Genomic DNA, 27,892 nt, shown 5'->3' on the forward strand with positions numbered 1-27,892 from the left:
TCCACACGCACATGAGGTGCTGTGCAAAAAGTGCAGGGAAAGGTGATGGAGTAATGTGTAGCTTCTAGCCAACAGTCTGACTTTTTCATCTGAGTACGCAATCATTCAGCTTTATTTAATTATTCCTTTGCTATTTTGGCATGGGCATGAATCAAACGATCCTGACGTGCGGTTTTGCAAACACGGGCACTCTGGCTGGGTTTCTGCCCCGGTGGAGCTGCTGGGGCGAAGGTTGCGGTTCCAGCTCTTCCTAGCAGCTGGAATTGGGCCATTGAAAGAACATTTTTGGTTTCATCGCTTATTGCCTACCGTATCTCTGACTTTGTACGTCAACTGTGGCAGAGGGTTTCTGAGGTCCTGTGAGAAGCGGCTGCGGTCCTTGCAGGTGCATCCTACGATATCTGGTGTGGGAGGGTGCAGCTGCACACAAACGTGGTCTCCTCCTCCTCCTCTCCCTCCTCCTTCTCCTCTCCAGGCTGCAGTGAATTTGCTCTGTCCCTGTAGCTGGCAGTGCAACGAGCTGAGCTGGAAACAAGCGACTGACTTCTGTCAGTCAAGGGGTTCTCTTATGGGTGCCATATACTGTCCTGTCTTTATTGGAAAAAAATAAAAAATTAAAACCTGCTTGTGAACAAAGAAAATCTGAAATAAAAATGAGGCTTAAATGACTTTCCTAAATTTTGGCGGTTACATTTTTAACCCAAAGGGGGAAAGCTGGCTTATCCTGGTTTCCTTTTAGTACTGCCTATATTTTGGAGCTCTCAGATAAGTGAGAAACGTGTCTGCTAGCAAAGAGTAATATCAGCTCCTTAACATTTCTGTGGCCTGGCTGCTAGAAGGCACCTAGGCGTATTTAATGACAGCATTACCTTATATTGCTCCTATTCAGAGGATAGAGTTTGTAATGTCTGTGATTTATAAGGAGTCAGCTTTTGGTGTTGACGATCAGTTTATCACTATGTTTTATCCTAGGGGAGGGAAAACAGCACCTGGAGGTGCAACAGTTTTCTCCCTGAGCTAAAGGTTGGGGATGATCTGCTGGCTGGTCGTGCTCCAGCGGGGGCATTACAGTATTGTTGGTAGCATGTTTGCTTTCTTTGAAACCCAGGATGGAAAGGGACAGCGTAATTTACGGAAGAAGCAATGATGTCCAGGCCTATGAAACCTCCCATGCGATTGCTTCACCGCTCCCTCTGGGGCTTTGTGATGGCGGAGCTGAAGACGGTGTCGCTTTGAGGAGGTGATGGTCCCTTTGGGCTGCGGGGAGTGATGGAACCAAGCAGACCCTCTAGACGGCTTCTTGTCTTCTTGGCAAGGAGCAGCTATGTTTGGCCATTTGGCTTGCTGCACGACATCTCGGACAAAAATTTTGGACTAAACCGTGGCTACTGCTACATGCTAAACGCTCTCTTTATTCTCCAGCGTGCAGGGCCCATATTGTATCTGTCTTCATGGAAGCAGACTTTGCACGTTGGCAGGTGGGGGGAAAGTGTGCCAACCAGCTCCCCATGCTTTCAGCAGCTCGTTTTCCTACCAGACCAGAATTCAGAGTAAAATTTCAGTCACTCTGTATTTGCTGGTAAGCTCCTGGGCAATGCCATTCAACGATCATTTGTTCGGCAAATAAAAAACAGTCACAATTTAGACAATTAACAGATACAGGACAATTTTGTCAGATGGCAGAATTATTCCCCTGACACTCTATTGATGTCACATACTCCTTCTAGCACCAGAAGTTAATTAAAAACATGTTGTGACCTGAGACTTACTTTTTGATTAGCTAAACTTTTGATTTTAGTTTTCGATAAAGGCAAAAGACAGGGGACCTCTTGAATGAAAACCTGACCTGAAACTGTTCTCGCCAGCCATTCATGTGATTTTTTTTTTCTCAAGTTTGATAATTGACACAACAACCCACCTAATTGTAAAGGTAACCTCGAAGTAGTACATGTTTTAGTGAATTTGATCAATACAATATTTGTAGGACTATAAAAATTGTTTTATATTTCCCATTGTAATTGGGGGGAGGGATATATTTGGTTTTAATTTTAAGCTGCTTATTCTTCAAATTCTTCTCCAAAGTTGAGGATGGTTCACATAAGATGCAGAAAATTCCTTTGGAAATTAAGTAGTAGTTTTTTAAAACCACTTGACTTGTAACTGTGGTCAAGGAAGAATGGCGATCCAGGTCAGTTACTAGTTGTTTTGTATTTTTGGTGAAAAAGTTATGAATTTCCACTTGATAGCAGTCTTCACTACTTGTCTGTGCTTTAAAAATGCAAAGGAAACCATCAAGAGTTTATTTTACTGTTATGCATCATGAAGTGTTATGAAAAAGTTTGGGGTTTGTGTTGTTTGTTTTTTTTTTTTAAATTATTTCTAAGTGGAAAGATAAATACAGTGCATGCTTTTTCCAAACTTACCTGTTCTTAAGTATATGTCTCTCCTAAATGATGGCTCTTTTTTGGCTTTCACTATTTCTGTTGTTTTCTGGGAGGGTTGTGTTTTTTCTTTTTTTTTTTTTTTTTGTTAAGCAGGACTTTTATGTGTAAGATAAAGAAAACCTACAAATACTTAATGAATCCATTGGTATTCATAAAAATCCTATCGAATATTCTTTGAATGTTGTATTAGAAGGAAAACAAGGAAGCCGTTAAAAGCCATTAATGTTGATAAAACTGAAATGTACGGGTCCAGTGTAATTACTGTTGCTTGTAACATACTGTGTCTCAATTACATACTATAGGAATGATCAGTAATTCTTTGTAGAGACAGCTGAAAGTGGCAGGAGAGCAGAGCTGATGTAAAAGGATTTTAAGCAGTCTAAGCTGACAGTGTTGCCTGCTGAGTCTGAGAAACGGCAGATTGGCCTCTAGTTGCCAACGCTCTTGACGCTCCTCTGTTACCTGGAAGCTGACCACATCTCTTTGGTTCTATTTATATTAGGTAAAACTGATTTAAACCCAAACAAACCAAAAAGACTTAAAAGCAAAACATGAGATCTTGGTTCTCTTCACTGAATATTGTCTGGACTTGAACCATTTCCTTGGAGACGTATTTGTAAAAATATATAGCAAATTAAAACATAGCTACATCCTTAGCAATTTGGCTACTTAACAACTTTTGGAAACCCGCTGTCTGCAAAATTAGTTGTTTGTTGTTTGTTTTGTTTTGTTTTGTTTTTTCCTACGGGATCTAGGCACTGGAATAGAAATTCAAGCAGGTTGTGTTGCATGTGTACATCTTTGTACTGGTAGCAGCGGGATACAGCTGGACATGGTCAGGTGAGGATCTCAGCAGGACACACGAGCTGAAGGCCAACCATTGCACGTGCTTCTCAGGCATTGATGGCATCGAGTCACAGCTGTTGTTGAGGTCTGGGCTCTACCTGGCATGCATAGTTGTAATAAGAGACCACACTCAGAGGCCTTCTTGGAAAGCTTAGGGCTATGATACCTCCATGAAGACTGGATGCCATGCAGATGCGTGTCCGTGATATATATACACCTATACCTAGACTGCAGTCCTCTCACATCCTCCTATGGTCTGAGGTGATGTATGGAATTTCTTGCACTGCATTTGGGTTCACCCTGAGCTCTGTTCAGGGCTAACAGGCAGACCAGAGCAAGGTATGTAGATCAGTGAGAAATAACCTTGTTGTTAGCATTAGTTAATTATTTTTCACGCTCGTGTGCTGAGCTGCTATTCTAGCATATTTCCAGAAGTCCATTCCTATAGTGTTTTAAGCTTTTTGTTTTTTAGAGAAGACATAAACCGCAGCTTGTGTGTCCATATTATTCACCCAGGCTTCTGCAAACTGTGTTCTCTTCTCACTAAAGGAATTTCATTTGGCATTGGAATGAACTCTAATCAACCCCACCCAGTTTCACATGAAAACAGTATGAAGTGTAAGGCTTCACTTTACTTTTTTTCTCAAGAAATTGTTTTGATTTTTCTTGACGCATCAATAAATGCATATGATCCTTTTCTTTTCTGGTGAATTTGACTGGCAATTCAAGTTTCGAGTAAAATGCAGAACTATCAGAATCTCTGCTTTCATTACGAACATTTCACACAGCTATAGACATAATTACATATGATGAAGATCTTATGGCAAGACATGGGCTGTTAACCCCAATTCCCTGGCAGAACTCCCAGTTGAGTGATAATCTTCTAGCCACATAAATTAACTTTTATTTTATATCGGATGGTTGTTTCCCTCGCTTCTTGGAATGAACTGCTCTTATACAAACTGTGGCAATGTTAACTGCTAAGCTTCACCCTAGAGATAAATACATTTAAGTGACTAACAAACCTCATAGTATGGTATATAAAGGACTTCTTTGGAAATGAAGGTCTTCAGGAGTTTGGGGTAGTAGACAATTGAGTGATTCTTTCTGTGAGAGTTTGGAAAGAAGACTTTCTCCTTGGCTTTCTCTCCCTGTGGAGATAGTTAAATTTGAAAAGAGATGGTAATCTTTCATTCTTCTATTATCCCTTGAAACAAAGAGAAAAAACAATTTCGAACTTTGGAAATACTATCTAGTCATATCCTTAGAAGGATCTGTCATACCTTCAAAAGCTTTGCCTTGAGTGGTTCACTTGAGGTGTTACGCTGTCTGTTGCTTTGTCTGATGGATAACTTCAGTATAGTAATGTAAGCAATTAGACTAATATGAATTTAGGTATTCATGTTCAGAGGACTCAACAATCTCATTGCTAGTGCATATAAGTGACGTAGGCTACTTCATGGTTAGTTCAGTGATGTTTTTAAGATATCTGTATAAAAAAGGAAAATTTAGAAGTTCGTGTTTCTGAGCTAACAAGAACACTGTTTTCATAAAAATTACTCAAAATTTTGGAACCATAAAATGAGAATATAAGGATGAATTATTAAATTACTGCGTGTGCAGAAAACTTGTGTAAAAATAACTAGAAGATGAGGCAGGGAAAGTTATAAGTCATAGCTTGGAGACAGAAAGACTGCTTAAGGGCTGTTCTCGGCTCTTAGCTATTCAAACGTGCTCTCCTTAAACATTTTACTGTAGCTTGAATGTTGAATTTGAGACTGCTCTTCCCCCAACTAATACTTCATGTCTCAAAGATGAAAGCGTGTTATGTTAGAAGTTAAGTTTGTACAGAAAAGTAAAGGAAGGAATGAAGTTGGGCCTGGGGGGAGGTGTTTTGTTTATTTATCTTTGTTTCTCACCATCCAGCTCTGTTTTAATTGGCAGTAAGTTAAATCAACTCTGTTTTGCCCATGATGGTACCTCATAAGTGACCTCCATGTCTTTATCATGACCCATGAGCTTTTCCATCCTATTTTTTCCCCTTGTCCTGCTGAGGAGGAGGAGTGTGAGAGCAGCCGGGTGGGCATCTGGCAGCCAACTAAGGTCAACCCACCAGAGTTAGGAAGCATTGAATTGTCAACTGAGCATTTTCTGTGTCTTACGGAAAAGTTTAGAACCATCAGTGGCTTTGTTTTGCCAGTGTGCAGCTCTTCAGTGTGACTAAGTAAGCCCGTTACCTTCATTAGTGACAGCAGTACCTAGCGTCATCCACCTTGCTTCTGTATATCTCTTGCATTCTGTCACGGTTTAGGCCAAATTGGCTACTGGGGACCTGGGGGACCCCAGATGGGACCGACAGATGCTCCTCTCTACCCCTCTTCAAAGAGAGAGGAAGAGGAGGGAAAAAGAGACTTATAAGTTTAGAAGGAACTAAACTACTTTAATGAAATATTAATAATAAAATGAAAAGAAATACTGAAATATATGCAAAACCCTATCAAGCTCCCACCATGACAGTCATGACACCGGCTGGCACTGGGGCAATCCCAGGCTGGACTCAGTGACAGACGGGAACTGGATTCCGGATCTGCATTCAGGATCGGGATCACAGGCAGAGTCCTCCTCAGATGTCGGCCATTGAAGAACGAGAGCTGATCCTTTGATCCCTCAGCTTTTATACTGAACATGAGGCAGATGGGATGGAATACCCTGTTGGTTGGTTTTGGGTCACTTGTCCTGTCCTCTCCTCCCTGCAGGTGGGACCCCACTATGCTTTTCTGCTTCCGACCCTCCAACGGGGCAAATAACAAAGTTGGTTGGCCTTGGGTGGGATAGCAATAAGTGTAAGCAGGAGCCTCTCTGCATACCATGCCTGGGCATCAGCTATAGACAATTGGTCTTATGACTCTGAGAGAGTGAACGTTGTCTGCACAATATGCTGTTAATTTCAGTAGTTAGAAGAGGCCCAGCTAAGAAGCAAAGTTACTGAACAAAATTGGTCCTGTTTTACCTCAAACCAGGGCATGTTCATGAGATGAAACGAGGAGGAGGAGGAGTCTTGCAAAGGAACGTAAGTGTCAATCCATGTAGAGATGCAAGATCTGGGTTCTGGGTGCTCTGAAGCCTGACCTCACCACTTTCTTCCTAAGATTTCCTGGGGTTGTGCCCATCACAGTCTGGCCAGGTCTGGCAGGGCATTGTTTCGTTTCTGATGCTTTGATACTTCTGATGATCTTAAAGGTCCCTTCCAACCTCACTGATTCTATGATTCTATGATTCTATGATACTGAGCAGCTAGGTGTGAAAATCTTGGAGAGCGGGTGAGACAACTATGGTGTGGGATGGGGATGTGGAGTTTCTGTCATCTTGTCCTTGGAAGAATTATGGAGGGGGTTTAGGGGTGTCTTTGGTGATGTCTCAGGACAGGAGGTTGGTTGTGGCACCAGTTCCCCTGTAGTTGTTTAAAGTTTGCAGCGTGTTTCTCAAATGTATGGTTCAGCCAAATTAAAAACTTGGCTACAAAACCACAGCCCTTCACATGGATGGAGCCAAGTTTCATAATGGTGTAATTCATAATTAAATAAGCACTACAGGATGCTGAGTTATGTGTGTGTACCAGGATGAGATACGAATTTTTGTTTTGTTTTCTCTTCCTCTAAAGCAGCCGAAGATGATTTGATTAAAACTTGCAACAGAAAGTCATTCACATGAAGAAAATGCCAGTTGTAGTTGCAGCGGTGCTGCACTGAAAGCGTAGGCCTTTTAGGAGCGGGGAGAGTCTTGTTGTTAGGCTGATTGCTGTAGCATCTCAGAAGAAGAGCTTGTAAGCCCCAAAGCTTATCAGTCTTCTGTAACAACTGCTCTAATCACAGTTGCCCATACGGACCTGGGTATGATTTGTGTTTTTAATTAATCTTCCAAGGGAATAAATGTCCAAAAGTGATTAGTGAAAGGCTCCAACTGGTGGCACTGAGAAAGAGAGGTTGATCACTTTTAGGATGAGTTAGTTTATTGATCCAAGAGAACAGATGTTTTGGTAAGGTCAAAAGTGTTTGGCTTGATTATATGCTCAGTTTAGGACGTACATCTGCTATGCGTTTTGCTTAGGTGGGTGACTGTAGTCCGCCAGTTGGGTTGGGGTGGGAGGTAGGAGAATAGAGAAGGAAGGGCTGTCACACGAATTCAAGGTCAGCTTCACCTGGGCAACGTTGGGAGCTGGAAGTTAGCTGCTACAGTCGATGAAAAGAGTTGAGTGAGCCAGGAGGGGACTGCGGCCTGAAAAATGCATTGACTCCATACATCATATCGGCAGTCTCTGCTGGTGGGTCTCCTGAGTCTCATCAATTAACGTGGGGTGCTGGAGCAGCCCGGCCCCACTCAGGTGTGGATGCTCCATCTGCCTGGCCGACCGGAGAGGCTCCCGGGGGAACTCAGTTCACACCCCCGGCCCCCATAGGGATGACTCAAGCCCCTTTGCCTTAGATGACTGCCCACCGTATGCAAACCTCGGCAATTACATGCGATTTGCTGAATGGCTCTGAATATACTGTAGCGCAAACACTGGTTATGATAAGAGAGGTCTGTTTGGAAAGATCAGCTGTCTGGGTGACTATTGGGTTAAACATATCATCCATACGTATAGCGGACAGACTGGTTCTACTCGGATATTACCAGACAGTGCCTCCCCCAGGATGTGTCACACAATGTCCTTCCGGTTATAAATGCAGAAGGGATCAAATAGTTTGGGAAGAATCTACTTCTCTGATTATTGCTACTCTGAATTATAAATGACCCAAAAGCCAGAGCTGTTCACTGCATTCGATCTTGAGACCTGAGCGCTGCTTTTAAGAAATATGATTTTAGAGAACAAAAGGGGAAGTGAGCGCTATGAAAATTTAGTTAAATGTAAATGTGTTAAATGGTACATGAACTAGTCAGGTTTTCATGATTTATCAGTTTTAAACTTCAAAGGCTCTGGTTAGCTTGCATTTTGAGAACTAATGAGTTTATCACAGCCAGTGGGGAAAAATGGTTCAAGTATATCAGCTGTAAATTGGTACAAAGCACTAAAAGGGACATTAGCCTCTAATCAGATTCTAACAGTTCATTAAACCTGCCTTTCCTCGGTGGTGCTTTGTCTTCCCCCCACTCCTCCTCCTGCCTTGCGCCTCCTGCGCGAGCCAGCCTCGTCCCTTCGTTCAGGCGGGCAAGACCTCCTCGGGGACACCCAGCAATATCAGCTCATCCTTCTTTGTCTACGAGCTAAACAGCCTAAGGGATGCTTGATGATGGTATATTCCTGATCTTGCTGTAAAACTCAACTGTGCCGCCTATAAATCAAGAAGGGAGAGGGACCTCTCCGCTTGCAGAATAGGCGCTGGGGGAGCCAGGAATGCCAGGCTGGCTCCTGCTCTCGCTCCACCCTAAACCACATCCAAACCGCGGGAGCTCAGCGAGGACGAAGCCCGACATCCCCTCCTGATAAGTAAGCAGTGCACCGCCCTTGCTGGGAAGAAGGCTGTAAAGCCTGGAACAATTTCAGCCAGCTGTTTTCGTGGCATCGGAGTCCCTCCTGCTCTTTCCCCGCCTCGTGCCTTGAGCACTGAATAAAGATCAAGGTGCACAAAATAAATTGCTGAGAAGACAGAGGAAGAGTATTTATTTATTTATTTATTTATTTATTTTTATTTTTCCTGTTGTGTCAAGCTTAAAATACAGTAGATACACAGCAGTAGCATAGCATGGACCGGGACATCTCGACAGCTTGACCTGTCTTCATTCACATGTGTTTGGGTGCGGAGGCATTCGGCTGGAAATAACGTGTTCGATCTGAAACTTTGTAACTTAAGCTTTTAGAGCTTTTTATGAACTATCTAAATCTGCTTTTCAAGAAAAAACAATGCAGGTTGCATTTGCTGTTGCTTTTGCTTATCTGCTTTACAGTCAAGTTCCTGCCTGCCCTGTAGTGTCAAACCGCAGCTGTAACATATGGGGTTCAACGGGAGGGCGAAGGGATTTTAAGCAGGTCATTAGCTCTGCCTCTGGCACCGTGTTGGAGCATGGGCATATCGGTTTTCCTGATTTTCGGCATGTTATTTAAATTACAATAAAGTTAAGGAGTATACAAAAATAAACAGTCACTGCGCTATTTACGTCCCTGAAAATTAAGATCCTGGGACGAGGTGCATTAATTGGAAAAAAGAAAATGCTTGAAGTCATTTGAGTTTTTAAAATGTATTTTGGAAGCTCCATTAGGACAGAGCATTTTTCTTAAAATTCCCTTGAAGCAGCCACAATAAGAAGCAGGGCTATGAGCGTACTCCTTACTCATAACAGCGCCATGCAGGACTGAAAGATCTGCTGCCCGTGAAACACAGGGAAAGCGTTTTCTTTCCATTACAGTGCAGTTATTGAGGACTACGAGGTAATGGTTAGAGCGGAGGTGAGTTTCCAGTCTCGAGTGCTGCCTTCCAGACGAGGCTGCAGATAAGTCAGTGACTATGAGCGAGTCACTTATAAGCACTATGCGCTGTAGTTTTTGCTTTTTGAAAAATAGCTGTGACATCTTTGTATTTCTGTACTGCTGCCCAAGTTGTCTGGATTTGTAAGGTCAGATTCTAGCTTGGGGGATAAAATCTCTTTTATTCTCTCCGTGTTGTCCAACCTAAATGGCAGCTGAAGGGGCTAGCTTTCAAACGCCAGCCTTGAGCCTCGACTGGAATAGAAAATTGACTCGGGTTGAGGTAGTGTTTGAACTGAAGGCACAAGAGATTGTTTTGCATCTCTACATCAGCTGCTCCGGCAACAGCCGGATGAGACATTCAGAGCGGGGATGTTGATTCAGGGAAGCGCAGTTCTGCGAATCTCGCTTCGGGTTGGAGCTCTCAGCATATCTTGCCCATTATCCCAAGGACAACGTATGTTTTTTAACATGCTTTTTAATTTTTGTGTCAGAGGTGAGCGCGTGGAGATTTTCATTGACGAATCGCACAGAATCACAGAATGACTGAGTTGGAAGGGACCTCTGGAGGTCATCTTGTCCAACCTCCCTGCTCGAGCAGGGCCGCCTAGACCACATTGCACCGTGCCCAGACAGTTTCTGATTGTCTCCAAGGATGGAGAGTTCACAGTCCCTCTGGGCAACCTGTTAATCTAAACTCTCATAACCACATTCTACTGAAAACAAATGCTGATAACTTTGCAAGATAATGAATGATGTGAAATCTGAGGAGTTGTTGATGGGTGTTAATTTATAGTGTGTGTGTGTACAGACCTTCGCTATAACTTCTCTGAATTCAAGTGTATGCTTTCTCTAGGTAATACAGAAGTACAAGTGTTGAAATCAAATATACCTGAGTATGCTGCCAAAAACCTGAAGCTATTTGACATCAGTGCTCTCCAGTTCCAAAGCAAGGAATTTATATATGTGCACCTGCGTGATTAATTTAAAATTAAAAAATAGTAATTTGAGATGATTTTCCTTTGTTGCTTACAAAGATTTAGTTCTCTTTTAACTGGAAGTATTATTTATTATTTTAACAGGAGTAGGAACTTGTTAGCTACTCCTTGAAATTAATAGTATGTTTGTTAACCTTATTTCTGCTAAAAGAAACTTTCTTATTTCTATAATATTGTAGAACTAAACCAGTGAATTAAACCAAGTGTTTTTCATTGGTTTCTTGATTGACCTTTTCCTTTTTTGCCTTAGGACATCAGCGCCTTTGAGAACAGAATGTTAATGCTTGATGGGATGCCGGCAGTCAGAGTCAAAACAGAGCTGCTGGAATCCGAGCAAGGGGTAAGCAGAGGTTCCTGTGCGACCTCACTCTGCAGCGTTGGTGACCCTTCCCAAGCTTCTCTGTGGTTAGCTGTCCCTCTTGTTGTATTGTCATTTTCTTTTCTACATACTTTTCTACGGTTTTTTTCTTCTTTTCTACCGTTTTGGAGCTAATTTTCTTGGGAGATGTACCGTTGAGCATCTAGTCTCATCTGCTTGGAAACACAAAACAAAACTCTGCGGAAGACTTACTGAAATAATATGGGATAGCCGAGATGCTGTTGGTGTATATTTATGATTATAAAAAATGGTGTGGTTTAAAAAAAAACAAGAAAGAATAATGGATGGATTATGGTACAAAAGCCAAATTCATATGCCTGAGAAGCCCATTCATGTGTTTGGTATTCTGCCTTCCTGGGATATTTGCCTTACTGTGGTTGTTTTGTCCTTTATGTGCTTTTTTTTGCATTTTCTCTTTGGACAAACTTGCTCTCTTTCTTGAGGAATACACTTATTTTTCATTATGGTAAGAAGGCTAGAAGCTTTGGATGGTTAAAGCTTGTATCATGTTGGCTACTGAATATAGGGCACAGATCATGAATAGGTTTTTCAATTTTTTGCAGAACAAGTGTTTGGTGTTGGAGTGGTAGTTTTTAGGAATATGCAAGATTGTGGTTTTGGACATATTAAGGGGATTTTCTTACGTATGTGGTAATAATTACATCAGGGATTGTAATTTACTATGAGGGCACCTGTATTTAATGGATTCTGTGTTATCATGAAGCTTTATTTCCTTGTGTGAGTCTCATGTTATCCTAAAGAATCCAAGCTACTTTACTGCTCTGAAGACAGATGCCTTCCAAAAGCAGAGCACCTAATAGAATCAGCAGTGCTATTGCCATGTAGGGGTGGGCTTTTGCCTCCTTCTGTTAGTTGACTTTTTTCCTTCCTGCTATTTTCTCAATTATTTAATTGAGAATTCAAATTCTATGGAAAAGAGGGAATTAACTTTCAGGATGACTTAATTTGAAAGACTTGCAAGGAGATATCAGTTATCTAGGATGTTTTTGAGGCTTTAAGTTTGAGAGGGAAAAAAAAAAGCTTGCCATTTAATGAAGTTCTTGCTCATCTCTCTGCCTTCTTGAGAGCAAATACCCTCAAAAAATACTCTAATACAGCATAGTTTGAGGGAACGTAAAAGTTGGACTATTGATGCTCCACAATGATGAAAAGACAGATCCATTAGAGGTAATTTTTAATACTTTCTGGATGCTTTGCATTATGTCTTTGTATGTAATGTAAAACATTATATTGTTCAGAAGACAAATGTTTTATTGGTATTTGCCTTTGTCTAGTTTAAAATAAATTCTATGCATGTTGCTGGGTCCTTTATGAAGAATACTTCCTTTAGCAGTGTGCTTTGTTTCTGGAAGACTATTTGGTGTCTTAGGAACTGGAAGGAAATGAACAATTTATATAGTTTTTTAATTTCCTTAGGGTTTTTTTAATAAAATTTTATGGACTTCTGTGTAAGCAGAAAGTGATGTCATCTTTTTCTTTTCCAGTGACTGAGCTGTTGGACAAAGAGCTCCGTTTGATTTGGGATTTTATGCGTGTTGGTACTAATTAAGTAGTGTCTGGTCAAGAGACTCTGGCACCTTTATGACTCTTCATTAGGGAACAATCAATAAATACAAAATGAATTCTCCAGTTCACTAACAGAGGAGCTGGCCATTAGGATGGCAATTTTCCAGCAAACGGCTTAAACCCTAAAGAGAAAGGTGGTTGAAACAGATGTTTAGCATGTGCTTCAGAGACTGTTTTGAATATGTAGATGTTGGTAGACATAACAGGGACAAGTGTTTGAAGGATGTGATTACCAAAAACAGCACGTGGAGCTCTTTGGGAAGATGAATATCATAATTGGGAAGTACGAAGTGGGAACTAAAGCGTGATCCAAGTAGTATGAATTTGAAATTGTGATGTCTGTGTGTGTTATTTTCATGCCCAAAGTCCCTAAAGTTGCACCTCCATATGCGTATGCATATACAGGGAGATGTGATTTCTGCTTTGAAAATTTGTCATGTAAGACGGCATTTTGAGTTCTCTGAAGGTAGCGGCCAAAGCTTCAGCACTTAGGATGCTGAACACCAGACAAGACTAGGCAAACTTTTCCAAAACCTGTAGGAAGACAGCTGGTTTTTCTGCTGTTCTTGCTTGGTATCAGCTAGTGGCTCTAGGTTTGCTGCAAGGGCAAAAGTGAGACACGGCTGGAGGGTTATGAAAAGAAATTTTCATCTGTGGTTAGGTGATCCTGAAGGCTGTGTCAGTTGTGGAGGAGTGAAACCAACAGAGTCTGGAGCACCGGTGGCCCTCGACCAGGGTGGTGAGCACTGAGCAGCCAGACCAGAAAGCACTGAGTTGCCATGCCTCGCTAATAGGCTTTGGAGAAGCTGGGATAATATCATCTGATCTTTTGCCTGAGAAAGGGCTAGGGGACCACTTTGAATTGTCTCCGGTTTAAGCCTGAGCCCGTATTTCAAATAAGCATCTTCTTGATTTTAAAACCGATCGTGGGGAAGAACCTCCCACAGCTATGCTAGCAGTTACCCGCTGTTGTTGTGAAAGCATGCACCTGATTTTTAATCTGAATTTATCTCACATCGGCTTCCAGCCCTTTCCAGTGGCAACAGAAAAATTCCCTCGTGGTGCTGTGCGATGATCTTATTTAGCCCTTTTGGGGCTAGGCCGTACAATGTGTGGTGAAGTGAGGTGGGTTGCTCCTCAGGTTGCTGTTGCAGTGTGGGAGGCTGCCACATGTGATAGGTAAGCAGCCTGCTCATAGCAGGTCCTCCATGTTAATGGTGATGGGTGTTTATGAGGCAGTTATTGCAAAGCTTTATTGAAATTAAATTAATTGTGGGTTCCAAGGATATGTGCCTACTTCTTGTAGAGATATGGAACTTTTTCCTGCAGGGCATGCGGATGTGTCAGCCAGAAAAGGTGTTTTCTCAGTAGCTGTGCCTTGATTAGCTCTCCTTTGTGATTCATGATCTTCAAGGTGGCATTGACAGAAAGGACGTTGCTGGGGGAATGTGGATATTGTTTGGCCATGCATGCGTGCGGTGCTGTGTGGGACACCCAGCCTGTCCTCCCCACTGTCCTGGCTCCTGCAGTGTTGGCCTGATGAGAGAGCAGCCAGTAGAGAAGAGTCTAATTGCACCCTTGGGCAGTTGTTGCATGGAGGCAAGCGTGTGTGCTTGGCGGGACAGCAGGCTGGTGCTGGGTCAAATCCCGCTCGGGTGACAGTGCACCTCATCACCTTCGTGTTCCCGTGGTGTTCTGTGCATTACTGTCATAGGTGAGGCAAAGGTGCGGAGATTTTCTCAGCAGTTGCTTGATGCCAACATCGAATTACTGGCAAAGAGCAGGGACCAGAAGGAACCCTGTAGTTCTGAGTTTGGCTCCCAAGACCACAAGGAGGTGAGCGAAATGCCTACATCGCTGCTTCAAATGGGAATTGTCATAATGATGTTATGTGTATGATGCTGGCTTAGTGGACCACTCCAGCTGATGACATGGTGAACGGGTCCATTTTTACTCCAAAGTTTCAATTTATTTCATAATTTGATGAGTTTAATGATTAAACAATATGTGTTTATCCTAGGACTTTATTAAAAGTCTCTTTTATTTTTAGATTCATGTGTGTCCTTATAGTTTGTGAACCAGTAACCCACCAACCTATTGACTCAAGCGGTTGAAAATACCACCGCTTAGCAACCTTGGTAAAGCGAACAATGATCACTGCAGTAACTTGACAACATAGAAGTAAGAAGCACAGAAAGAAGTAACATTCCCCTTCCTTTTACACCTATGCCACCAAAATGGAAGCAAAATAGGAGGGAAAAAAAGATTTTATACAAACAGCACCAGCTTTTAGCCTTAAGTTGGTTCTTCACTTACCTTTTTGTGGCATACAGCTACAGTGAAATAGGCACCATCTGGCTGTGTGCATTTCATCAGAAATTCATCTTCCCTGTGCTGCTCTGGGTAACCTGGTCTTCACTAGGTGTTGTCTCTTGACTACATGTGGTGGTGGTGGTAGTAGACGTCACCCATGATGTAAATGAGAACCAGGACAGAGCAAATAATTGAGCATTTTCGGTGGTGTTTGGATCCCAAGCCAGGCAATCAGTCCATTCTATTCCCTTGTTGCTTTTGGTTTTCCTATTCTGTCTTTATGCAGGAGAGGTTAAGTATAATGTAAGGTTCTTCTCTACCATCTGTGAATGACCTCCAGGTTCTTTAACTTTCTTGTTAGGAGGTAGTTTGTTTTGTTTCATCATTTGTCTGTATCTTGTGCTGTGTTTGGATGCTCTGTGTCCAAACCTGGGCTGATACCTCTGAAAAGTTTTTAAGAATTATGCTTAAATAGCATCTCAGTCCTTATACTGCAGAAGTGTTACACATCTGTTACACTGTTACACAACCTGGACAGGCTGGAGAGGTGGGCCCAAGCCAACCTCATGCAGTTCAACAAGGCCAAGTGCAAGGTCCTACACCTAGGTCGGGGCAATCGCAAGCACAAATACAGGCTCAGCGGGGAATGGCTGGATAGCAGCCCTGAGGAGAAGGACCTGGGTGTGCTGATTGACGAGAAGCTCAACATGAGCCAGCAGTGTGCGACCACAGCCTAGAAGGCCAACTGTATCCTGGGCTGCATCAAAAGAAGTGTGGCTAGCAGGTCAAAGGAGGTGATTCTGACCCTCTACTCTGCTCTCGTGAGACCTCACCTGGAGTACTGCATCCAGGTCTGGAGTCCCCAACATAAGAAGGACATGGACCTGCTGGATGTCCAGAGGAGAGCCACGAGGATGATCCAAGGGCTGGAGCACCTCTCCTATGAGGAGAGGCTGAAAGAGTTGGGGCTGTTCAGCCTGGAGAAGGCTCCAAGGAGATCTTCTTGCAGCCTTCCAGTACTTAAAGGGGGCCTACAGGAGAGCTGGGGAAGGACTTTTTACTAGGGCATGTAGTGATAGGATGAGGAGGAATGGCTTTAAACTAGAAGAGGGCAGGTTCAGATTAAACATTAGGCAGAAGTTTTTCACTTTGAGGGTGGTAAGGCACTGGAACAGGTTGCTCAGGGAAGTTGTTGAGTCCCCATCCCTGGAGGTGTTCAAGGCCAGGCTGGATGTGGCCTTGGGCAACCTGGTCTAGTGGGAGGTGTCTCTGCCTATGGCAGAGGGGTTGGAACTCGATGATCTTCAAGGTCCCTTCCAACCTAAACCACTCTATGATTCTATGATTCTATGATCTAGAGCAAGCGAAGGTGGATTTAAAATGCCAATTACATCAGAAGGAATAAGTGAATGAAGAAAGTGTAGTCCAACTCAAATTTTCGGGTAGCCCATGGAGAACGAAGCTGTGCAAACTACTCCCACTGCAAACTGACCCAGGCTGTAGCTGAGGCCAAAAAGAAATTGGAGCTGATGCTTGTGTTTCAGCTATGCCCCATGTACCAGCTCTTTTGAGCCTGGGACTGGTGGAGAGGTGGGCATGACTCAGGAGCAACAGCCTGCGTCGATGCAGTGAAGAAAAACCCTTACCAACCTGGGTTTAAAAGGCACTGAGTTCAAGCTAGGTGATTGTGGGGGAATGAGATTTAGGCAGCCCGTAAGGGAGATACGTCTTATGAGATACAGGTTACTATATGGTCAAATTTGGAACAAAGAAATATTTACAAGGAAAATGGTTTTTCTCTTTGCTTTGGGAAAAGTTAAAACAGATCTGATTTGTTTTATCGTCACCAATTTGGAATAGTTTAATGATTTTTAGAAGGCCATCAGCATTAGCAAGAACAGATGCTTATTTTTCCAGTGAACTACTGTCCTTAATTTTGCACAGGAGATTTAATGCAGACTATTGTTTGAGGCTTCAAGAAGACACAGTGCTGCTTTAATGACTTTATCACAAATGAAAAAAAGACATTACATAAAAGATATCACATTGCCCTTTAACAAGGCTTCGTTATTATCTCCCCTACTGTGGAACAGGAGCTAGCATTGCTAATAAATTGGTAGAATTACTTTAGAAAGGTGAATTTGCTTATCATTTAATATCCTCCAGTGACCTACAGCTTTAGATCTTTTGGTCTGCAGTAAAATCTTTCTATGTCAGTAACCAGCTTCAGAGAAGGACATGAAGAAGGTGGTCTCTCCCCATGTAGGGGAAGGTGGGGTACTTCAGCAGGAAAAAAATCTTCATTCTTTGGCTGTGCCAAAACCTATTTTGAAAAGTAATACTCCTCATTGTGTAAATGCACAGGGGTTGGATTAATTTAAATGGTAATGCAGATGGTGAATTGAATTTGTTAGCTGATGGCTATTATCAAGAAGTTAGGATGGATAGTGTTGACTGCTTCAGTGTGAAGTCTTAAAGTCTTGCTGGTCATTGCAGGATGCGGCCCAGTTTCTAAAACCTGGTAAATGTGTCTAACTTAGACATATGAAGTTACACTTGCTCAAGTATTTGTGGCGTCTGGCCATAAGCTTTTATTAAAAGCATCTATAAATGTGGGGCTTATGTCCCACAATTAGTCTTCAAATGCAGAGGATAAAGAACCTCTAATTTTCATCAGCCTTTTTATTTCCAGATCTGCAATCTCACCTGTTCCTGTGCCTGCATTTTGTCCCCTTAAATCATTATTTGAAGATTATGTATCTTATTCTGAATTCACCTCCTAATTCTCCTTGATCCGTCTCCATTCCCATGCTTTATCATGGCTGAATTGTGAAAAGCATGACTAAAATGACAAAACCCCTTAACAAGCCAATATTGTTCTCTGTCTTTCGTCTCCAGCCAAATTATCTTGTCGCCTTGTGTCTGAAGAATGCCATCCATGCTTATGTTATTATATACATAAACATGTTCTACCTCAGTCTGGGTAATAGTGACAGAAATATATTTTATTTTCAAAGATTTCCAAAAATGCCTATTGAAATTCAATTGAGAATAGTCTCAGTAGTAAAGCTTGCTCTTTGACTATATGGGCAACTGTTTTATGTTAATTCGTTCAGCTTATGTACATTCTTTGTATTATTAGAAGAAAGAGCACTTCTAGTATTTTCTGTTGTGATTTATGAGTCTCTGCTTCATTCAAATAATTTTTTTTTTTTTTTTCTGAATTACTTAATGTTTAGCGTGACTGATTTGGGGAGACAAATGGCATATGGACAGTAAACGTGTATCAATCTCTTCTGCAAAGAAACTAACCCTTCTTACTTTCTGTTGGTTTTCTTTGTCTTGCGATAGATGATACTCAAGGAGTGTTATTGAGGTGTGAGAAATACAGCATTAGTTGCTTTACAGTGCCATAAATATATGACATTCTTCAGAAAGAGATCAAGACCTGTTCCCAAAGACCAGTATGGACATAACCTACAGGGCATGATGCAAACCCATGCGAGATGTACCGAAGAAGATACAGCTGTATTCCCCGAGCACTGCCAAAGGATGTGCTTGCAACCCAGAAGGGTGCGAGACACATCGCAGAAGGGTGCACCACAGCTACATCAGCTGGATTAATTAAGCCAAGTGAAGCACCACAAGCTGATAAATACCGTGGGTGCTGTTTCATCTTAAGTGGAAGCTCGCGTGCAGAATAAAATGTAGCCAACTCCTACAACTTTGCTCTCAACCTGGCATTCCTGCTGTATTCATTGCCAGTGACTGAATGACATAGGGGAGAGTTGGGTCAACCCATCTCTGATCCAAGAAAACACAACCCAACAGGAGAAGGGGAATGGCTGTATACATCCTGCAGTCACACTGTTAGGAAATCATGGATATCTTCTATCCTATGGAGAGGGGAAGAAGATCACGGGTGCTGCTTTTGACAAAGGCTGTAGTTAGAGTTGGTTGACTGTATCTGAAACTACATCCTGAGACACCTTTACTGCTTCTAGGACCCAAAATCCCTACTTTGGGCATGTCTCCGCACTGCTGCCTTCCCAAATACTGAGCATTTACAGTGTTGCACATGTACCTTACTCCTTTTGAAGTCAGGCCTCCTATAGAATAGAGAGCTAAGGGGTTTTTGCACCATGGTTGTAGGTGTGGGTTATTTATTTGGGATTTTTTTTTCACCAGGGATCAGATACAAAAGTGCAATAGAAAGGTAATAGATTTAAGACTAATAGGAAATGATACCTTAAACGGCTCACTCAGCACACTCACTGTCACGCTTGCCAGGCGGTCTTTTTGCCAAGTTAACCAAGTTTACAGATAGAAAATGCAGGTGGGGTTGTAAGATGTATGATGCTGTCTGAAATTCTCACTAAGACAAGGATCTCAGATCCTCTGAGACTTAATTTACTGACCGCCGTCTGCCGTTCCTTTCCTTTCCTTTCCTAGGCAGTGAAGTTGGCTGTTACGGAGCACTGCAGGGGATGCAGTTCTTATTCTGTCTGGTACCATTTGTGGTGTGTGTGGTAGGAACAGGGAGGTTTTCCATTGTGGATAAGGACTTCATTGCGCTAAGCACTATACAATTAAAGGGCAGTCCCTGGATATCTTAGTTCAATTAATCAGTAGTTGTGTTTAGACACTGTTTTAATGGGCATCTTCAGATAATAATGGTCATGTGTATTAGGAACATAATAGGAAGTCTAAAAGGAGTGAAGTAGAGAAAGATCTTTGCTCCAAACAGCTCGCGTTTAGCTAACGGTGCCACGCCAGAAAGAGGTTTCCCATACTTATAATGATAGAAGGGCAGCAAGGAGATTATTTCACTTACTAAAAAATTAGATTTTATGAGGTTGTAGATATTTTACGTGCAAGACTGGAAGGAGTTTCAAAGAGAATGTGTGATATTACCCAGAAATCAGCATAACTTAATATTGTTACAGTTCCATAGAAAAATCATAGCTACGCAATATATTATATGTTAAATACATGAATAGATAACAGTTCTGTGTGTTTATACGGACTGAAAAAATAATGTAGGCTTTGGGAGAAGGAAAGTCAACCCTTTGATTTGAGCATAGTACTGAAGTGTGTCATGAGGTTATAGTTTGGTTGCCTTCTATCCCCAGTCAATTATTCTGTGAGCTCACCTTGAAGCCAGTCCGCTTTTTTGATGATGTATGACCTCTCAGCTTGCTCTGCTACCAGAGCTTATGATGGGAATCTCATGGAAGATTTATTCAGTTGAGAAACTCTAGCCATAAAGAAAAACAAGCATGGTACACACAAGCTGTTCATCTGTCGGTTACTGTGAATTTCTAAATCCACATTTTGGGTTGAAAATTATTTGTTTTATAGAGATGTGAAAGATCATACTGTGAATTTCTAAATCCACATTTTGGGTTGAAAATTATTTGTTTTATAGAGATGTGAAAGGTCAACATTTCCTTTATTGTATTAAAATATAGTTGAAAATGTAAAAAAAAGTGTAAGAAAAAATTTTAACCATCCAAATATCTACACTTAGGTCATTCCCCCTGACAACCCCAGTTCCAACGACTCTTGTGTGTGCTCCATGTCCTATTTCTTTTGGGAATCCAATATCCACAGCTTAACTGTAATTTTGATCTAGTTTGCAATCCTCATTGAGGAACCAGTGAGGTATGGATTTTTGCTCTTTGTATCCTGCATCATGCGGGGGCGCAGAGCATGTTGTATATCGGCTGGTATACAGCACTGCAGTCCAAAATTCTGTTGCACTTCTGCATTAAAACTCATCACGGGCCTCTGTTGTTTCGTGTCACAGTGCAGTGCAATTCTAGGATACAGTAGTGTGAGCTTCAGACTTCGTGCGAAACAATTATTGGCATCTAAAAAGCAGTTACGCTTCTGATCTGGGGACTTAACCTGGTAGGGCATCTGAAGTTTTAATTCAGATTGCAACTGCAGTGAAATTCAATAGGTTCCAAGCGAATGTAGCACCTCTGTTCCTCTGGAGAAACCGATGAAGGTGAGCTAGGTAATCTGCCTCTTATTAACAAGAAAACTACCTTGAATTACCTCACATTTACCTCCACATGTGATTATGTGTATAGATGGGTAGTGCAGACCTGCTGATGGATGGTAACTTCTTCGTGGTTCAGAGTTCCTTATTTAAAATGTTTTCCATTTAAACGTCTCAGTGAAATAATTGTGGACCACAAAATCTTTAAATCATTTCGCTAGGAGAAAAGTTAATCATTACGTTTCATCTTGTCTTACTCACTGGTGAATTTAATTGATTTTTTTTATTTTTTTAATGCTCATTAGAGTAGTCACTTTGTTATGGTGGTGTGTGTTTTGATCAAGAGGGCACGTGGGTATGATAGAAATGGAAGTATCTGGGCTCTCATCCTTTCCCTTCATTTTGTCTCAGGGTGAAGTGAAGTCTTTCTGTATTCCTGGTTCTTACTTGGATAATTGCTATACTGTATTTCTTTAAGGACACTGAGATACTTAAAGTGAGAAGTATTGTGTAAGTGTGCATTGTTGTTATATTTTTATTATATACTGGCTAGCTTAAGAAGAATAAGCATAAGCCAATATAACTAAATAATTTACAGTATCACAGAACACTTCAACAGCATGAGACAAATGCCACTATGTTATGATAGTACCAAAACTATTTTAATCTTTGTTGTTTGTTGTGAGAAGGGATTACTTCTAGTTTTCACTTGTTTGTTGATGTTCTCTTAACTCTTCTATTTGAGGTTGCCTTATAAATAGTCTTTTAAATGTATATTTTACTCTTGTTCTGTATCCTGCTGGGAAGTACTGAAAGAGCTGTATATTTTTTAGCATTATTGGCTTTTATCCTTATTTCTCCCTGTGGAGATGAACCCTTACATAGATTACTTTAAGGATCCTGTTTTCTTGATTTTTTTTTTATTTTTTTTTATTTTTATTCTTTTTCTTCACCCCCCTCACCTCCATTGTTTCACGCTGGGAGCCTGAGTATTTAATAAACTATTATTTAGGGGCATCTGCTTTCATAGACATCCGTTTATGAATGTTGTTATTGCTTGCTTGCATCACTTAAACACACCAGAAAATCATAGGAACCACAGGCGAAAAAGCCAAGAGCAATGAAAGGTGGTGTTCGTCCTCCCCTGTCTGTGCTTGCCGTTGCCCAAGCACAGAGCTCAGGCAGGCGAGGACGGTGAGGCCCATAGCAGCTCTGCACAGGCCACCCCTGCGATGGAGCCCCAACTCTTCGGGGTGGGCAGAGAGCAAGGGGCTGGAGGAGGACAGGCACTGGGGACGCAACGGAGGGAGGATGACAGGTCTTCCCGAGTGAGGCTTGCTCACGGAAAGGCTCCCCAGCGCTGCCTCCTTCCGAATGCCTCCACTCCCCTTGTTCCTTGGGGGGACACCAGTGCCACCCATGTCCCACCTCCATAAGCTGCTGTGGCGATGTTTGTAGTGCATTTCCTACTTTTGTAATCTACAGTGGAGATCAATATTAATGCCAAGGCACTGATTTTGGCTTTGATCTTCATCTGTGATGGTGCGCGTGGACCTTATGTCATTTCTGTAGGTGAGTTACTGGAAATACCTTAGCAGTCACGTTAGTTTGTCCTTGGAAGACAGCAGCATCACCACCCTGTCCTGTCTGGATTACAGATATGGTTGGTTATGTTTTTAATTCTGCAGGTGCCCTTCCACAGCACTTACCACTTTCTTTGGTAGCTTTCTCCCAGATAGATGTTTTGGATACAGCCCGGTTGTATTCTGGCTTGATAGTTCTCTAGTACTGGTGATTGGTGGCTCTGAATGTTTCCTTGTCCCTTTTGCTGGATTTCTCTGGTGGTTTTGCTCTTCCAATACTGGACAGCTGTGTGAACAGGGAGGTGTAAACTGATAAAAGATTAATAATTAACTCCTGTTTTGCACTGAGGAACAGGGAATTCTTGGTGATGAGGGACAACTGTTGACTGAAGAAGGAAAGATAGGATTGGGTACCGTTAGCCATATCAAATGCTTTACCATGGGTGAATCCATGCTGACTGTTCCCAGGCACCTTCTCCTCCTTCACGTTGACCAGAAGTCTTTTTCCAGAGGACTTGCTTCACGACTTTTCCATGGGCTGTGACTGATATATAGTGCCCCAGATCACCCTTTTGGACTGTCAGGGATCTCCCATGGTTTCAAGAACCTTTCAAGCATGGTAGAGAAGGGTGCTGCGAGGACATCACCAGCTCTCTTAGCATCTGTGGATGCAGCCAGGTGGACCCCATGGGCTTGCGTGGGTTGAGTCCTCTCAGGTAATCTCTGGGACTTGGTCCTCGTTCGTGACTGGTGGTTCTGGTCCTTGAACCCTGTCTCTAAGCATAAAGGCCATGTGGGTGAAGGCTGATGCAGAAAAGGCAATGGAGTACCTTGGCCTTATTGGTGTTAGCTGTCAATAACTTGCCTGTCACATTTGGCCGTGGACCCACATTTTCCTTGTCCAGCCTTTTACTTCTAATGTACTGGTAGAAGCTTTTGTTGTTGCCTTTGATATTCCCTGCAAATCTGAACTGCAGCTGAGCTTTGGCTTTCCTGACACCATCCTTGCATGCCTCTGTGATACTTCTGCGTTCATACTTTGTAAGCTGTCCCTGCTTGCTCCTCCTGCTATACTGCCTTTTTGCACTGGAGCTCCATCATGTGTTCCACCTCTGCCAAACTGGTCTCTTGATACTTCTTGCTTTTCTGAATAGTGGGATGCACTAATCTTGCACTTTGTTGTCCTTCAAGATCTTCCAGTTTTTCTGTGCTCTTTGGCCCTTTTAGAGCTACCTCCCATGGGATTCCACTTAGTTCCCTGAAAGCTTCTGCTCTCCTATAGTCGAGGGTCTAGATCTATCTGACTAGGTATCTGTTGCTGTCGTTCTTTCCTCACTCTCCTCAGGGTTTCAACCTCCATTACTTAAGGGTAAAGCTACTGCTGATTACCACAGCTCCAACCTGTTTTTCCTTCCGCACAAACAGTTGTCATTTTGGTTTTGTCCATACGGGACTTTATGAGAACACCAGAGTGACCGCAGTAGTTTGGGTGAAAGGTCCTTCTTAGCTATACAATGGCAACTCGTAGCACATGCCTACAGAAAGTGGACAGAAATAGAATAGAAGCCGGTTAGCTTCTGAATAGTATTCATTTTTTACGGAATAAACTAAAAAAATCCAGAGTGGAAAGATAAGTATTGCTTACCTCTGCTCTTAGAAAACAGTTTGTTTGGCTCATTGAAGCTTGAGTTTGTTTCTTTTGTTGCTACACGTGTTAGTTTTCATGAATGGATTTAGGCTGAAAGACTTGTCTGGAACATGAAAAACAATTTTTTTTTCTGAATTCAGAGTATTGATGGGATAAGCTGGCAATTTAAGACAGCTGTTAGCGTAAAATAAATATGTGTGTTGTTAGTATTGAATACACAAGCATTAATTTTTTCCTGGTTTAAAATTCCATAAAGGCTTCTAGCCTACCCAGGAGTTTTCCTTGAGTTTCATCCTACTTTAACTGCCTAGATGGGGACCTTACTGTTGTCAGAAAGGATCAAGTATTTATCAAAGGCTGAACAATAAAATAGCTGGCTTATCTAGATATTTGGTAGCTTTACATGGATTATGGAGAAACACTTGCAGCTTCCTGTAAATTGATATTTTCAAATTCTCGTCTGAAAACCCCAAGTTAAAAAGAAACAAACGGTGCTCAAAATAGAGTAAATCCAAGTCACATAGGCGGAGTATGAAATATCTGGTCCAGAGAGGAAAGCATGCTGTGGTCTTGTTCTTGAAAGGTACTGAATATTCAGCATCCTGCAGGGAATGTAAATACTTGTTTAGTTTTTAGGAACAGAAGGAGTTCTGTTACTGACTCACAGCATCGACTTGGCGCCAGGGTGGCATGCAGGAATCCTAAATCTATAAAAACTGTTACTATAATCCTTAGAACCATCGAGGGGTATAAAAGTCCTTAAAATAATTGGAAGAAATCAACTAGATTAAATTTCCTGGCTTTTTAAGGCAAAGTAATGTATTACGTGTCGGATATGATGCTACTTCTTAATTTTGTTTTAACTCTACTGTTAAACTAATCTGTTTCTAATCCATCCTACAACAAAAGGTTTCTTTGTGATGAAGTGAATTTTAAATATTCTTCATGGACTAATTTTATTTGTATCAAATGGGGGGACATTGTGAAATGTATATGAAGCAGGGTGTATTGTTGGTTGTGTACCCTGAGTTTTTTAGTGTGTTCCTTGATACCATTCAAATGATTTACAGAACCATATAATCTCAAAAAAGGTACATGTTTTTTCTTGTTATCCAGTAGTTAATGTTGAGTGCAGATCACATCAGCAAATGTACTTTGAGTGCATGCTATGCTAAAATAACTTTCTGTTGAAAAATTTGCAGGTAGGATCAGTAGATGGATTTGCCTTACTCATTTTTAAAGGGAAAAATCTTTTTCTCCTGAACAGGAAATTTTTTTCATGCGAAAGATGCATAACGTAGGTCAGTAACTGAGCCCTGACTGTTTCCCCTATATGTTTAGGAGTTCCTCTTTACATTGAGTGTGTGTTCCTGAACTACAGCTCAGTCCTGCAGGAGGCATTTGCCAGAGAATGAGATGCCTGTGTGGGCCTATGGATGCCAGATGCAATTTAATTAAAAGCCCCTGTGTGAAGGAGAAGGGTATGGACGGTAATGGCATGAAAAGGTGAAGAGGGACCAATGATGTTCGCAGTCTTTGGGAGCTGAAAGGAGGCTCAGGGATAGAAACTCAGGGTGGGAATATGTTGCCATGCCAACCAAGTAATTTCTCTAACAGGAGGAAACTGGTAATGAGTAACTACTGAGTGGGGATTTTAAGCGAAAAATATGCTCTGTGAAAAATGAAAAGGTTACATTTTTGATAATTGACCTTCGCCATCTCCACATGAAATCCTGCATAGGGAATCTCTCTGTCGGAGCTTCCCGCCGCCCTGTACCAGAGCTTGCTGTGCCCATCTGCTGACCTGGGAAGCGCTCGCCCGTGGGGTGGTGATGGGTGCCAGTGCCGAGCCCGCAGCCACAGCCTGACCCGAGCCTTGCGGGGGTCGTTCCTCCAGCAGCTGTGAAAGCCAGATGAGGGTTTCACAAATCTGTCTTCCCTAGTAACTGTTTCAAGTCTTCTCTTTAAATCACCAACTAGCACGTTTGCTTTGGTCTTCCTTGTCTCTTCTAACACAATGTGCTGCCATCCAGAGAGACTTGGACAGGCTGGAGATTTGGGCAGGGAATAACTTAATGAAATACAACAAGGGAAAGTGTAGGGTCCTACATCTGGGCAGAAACAACCCCAGGTTCCAGTATAGGATGGGGAGCTACCTGTTAGAGAGCAGTGTAGAGGAAAGGGACCTGGGGGTCCTGGTGGACAGCAGGATGACCATGAGCCAGCACTGTGCCCTTGTGGCCAAGAAGGCCAATGGCATCCTGGGCTGTATTAGAAGGGGGGTGGTTAGCAGATCGAGAGAGGTCCTCCTTCCCCTCTACTCTGCCCTGGTGAGACCGCATCTGGAATATTGTGTCCAGTTCTGGGCCCCTCAGTTCAAGAAGGACAGAGAGCTGCTGGAGAGAGTCCAGCGTAGGGCAACTAAGATGATTAAGGGAGTGGAGCATCTCCCTTATGAGGAAAGACTGAGGGAGCTGGGTCTCTTTAGTTTGGAGGAGACTGAGGGGTGATCTTATTAGCGTTTATAAATATATAAAGGGGGAATGTCATGAGGATGGAGCCAGGCTCTTCTCAGTAGCGACCAGTGACAGGACAAGGGGTAATGGATTCAAGCTGGAACACAAGAGGTTCCACTTAAATTTGAGAAGAAACTTCTTCTCAGTGAGGGTGACAGAGCACTGGAACAGGCTGCCCAGGGAGGTTGTGGAGTCTCCTTCTCTGGAGACATTCAAAACTCGCCTGGACGCCTTCCTGTGCAACCTCATCTAGGTGTTCCTGCTCCGACAGGGGGATTGGACTAGATGATCTTTTGAGGTCCCTTCCAATCCCTAGCATACTGTGATACTGTGATACTGTGAATGTGAAAACACTGAGGAGAAGAACTTTTTTAACTCTGGCGTTTCTTACAAATATTTATTTCTAAACCCTGATTAGCTGGATGTCGTGGAAGTTGGACTTGTGCTATTTGTGTTTGGTCTGTAGCTCTGTAAAACATTCTGGATTTGAAAAAGGAGGAAAAAACCCAAATCAGTGAAGCTTTATCTGAAATGCTGATTTTTTGTCTTTTTCATGCATTGAGGAGGAATTAGTAGTGCCAGATAGTTGCATTGCTTTACCTCCTGTCCCCTTAAAGCAGTGTTCAGAGCTCCCACCCTTGGGAGCAGTTAGGGTATGAACCATCTCTGGCATTGGAAGCATTCATATGGTGTTAGTAGGGAGGATCTCTGGATAGATCAGCTCTCGCTGAACTCTGTGGTGCTGCAGCTAGGCTGCTGCTGGGCCTCAGCATGGCCAGGCAGCTCTGCCGTGCTCCACCATGTCCCTGCCCTTGTGCAGATGGCTTAGAATCATAGGACAGTTTGGGTTGGAAGGGACCTTTAAAGATCATCTATTCCAATCCCCTCTGCAGTGAGCAGGGACATCTTCAACTAGATCAGGTTGCTCAGAGCCCCGTCCAACCTGACCTTGAATGTTTCCAGGGATGGGGCATCTACCACCTCTCTGGGCAACCTGTGCCAGTGTTTCACCACCCTCATTGTAAAAAATTTCTTCCTTATATCTAGTCTAAATCTACCCTCTTTTAGTTTAAAGCCATTACCCCTTGTCCTATCACAACAGGCCCTGCTA

The 27,892-nt window shown here is 42.4% G+C and overlaps 1 protein-coding gene across 1 annotated transcript in view; it reads left to right on the forward strand.

Annotated features, from left to right (window-relative positions):
• KLF12 (KLF transcription factor 12) overlaps positions 1-27,892 on the forward strand; it is a gene marked incomplete at its 3' end in the record, with an annotated part of 254,203 nt that overhangs the window by 92,959 nt on the left and 133,352 nt on the right. The window contains exon 3 of the mRNA XM_082485836.1: positions 10,999-11,088. Coding sequence (XP_082341962.1) covers positions 10,999-11,088 — 90 coding nt within the window. The remainder of the gene's footprint in view (positions 1-10,998; positions 11,089-27,892) is intronic.

This window comes from Vanellus vanellus (genome assembly GCF_965231255.1).
Source record: "Vanellus vanellus genome assembly, chromosome: 1".
NCBI classification, from domain to species: Eukaryota; Metazoa; Chordata; class Aves; order Charadriiformes; family Charadriidae; genus Vanellus; species Vanellus vanellus.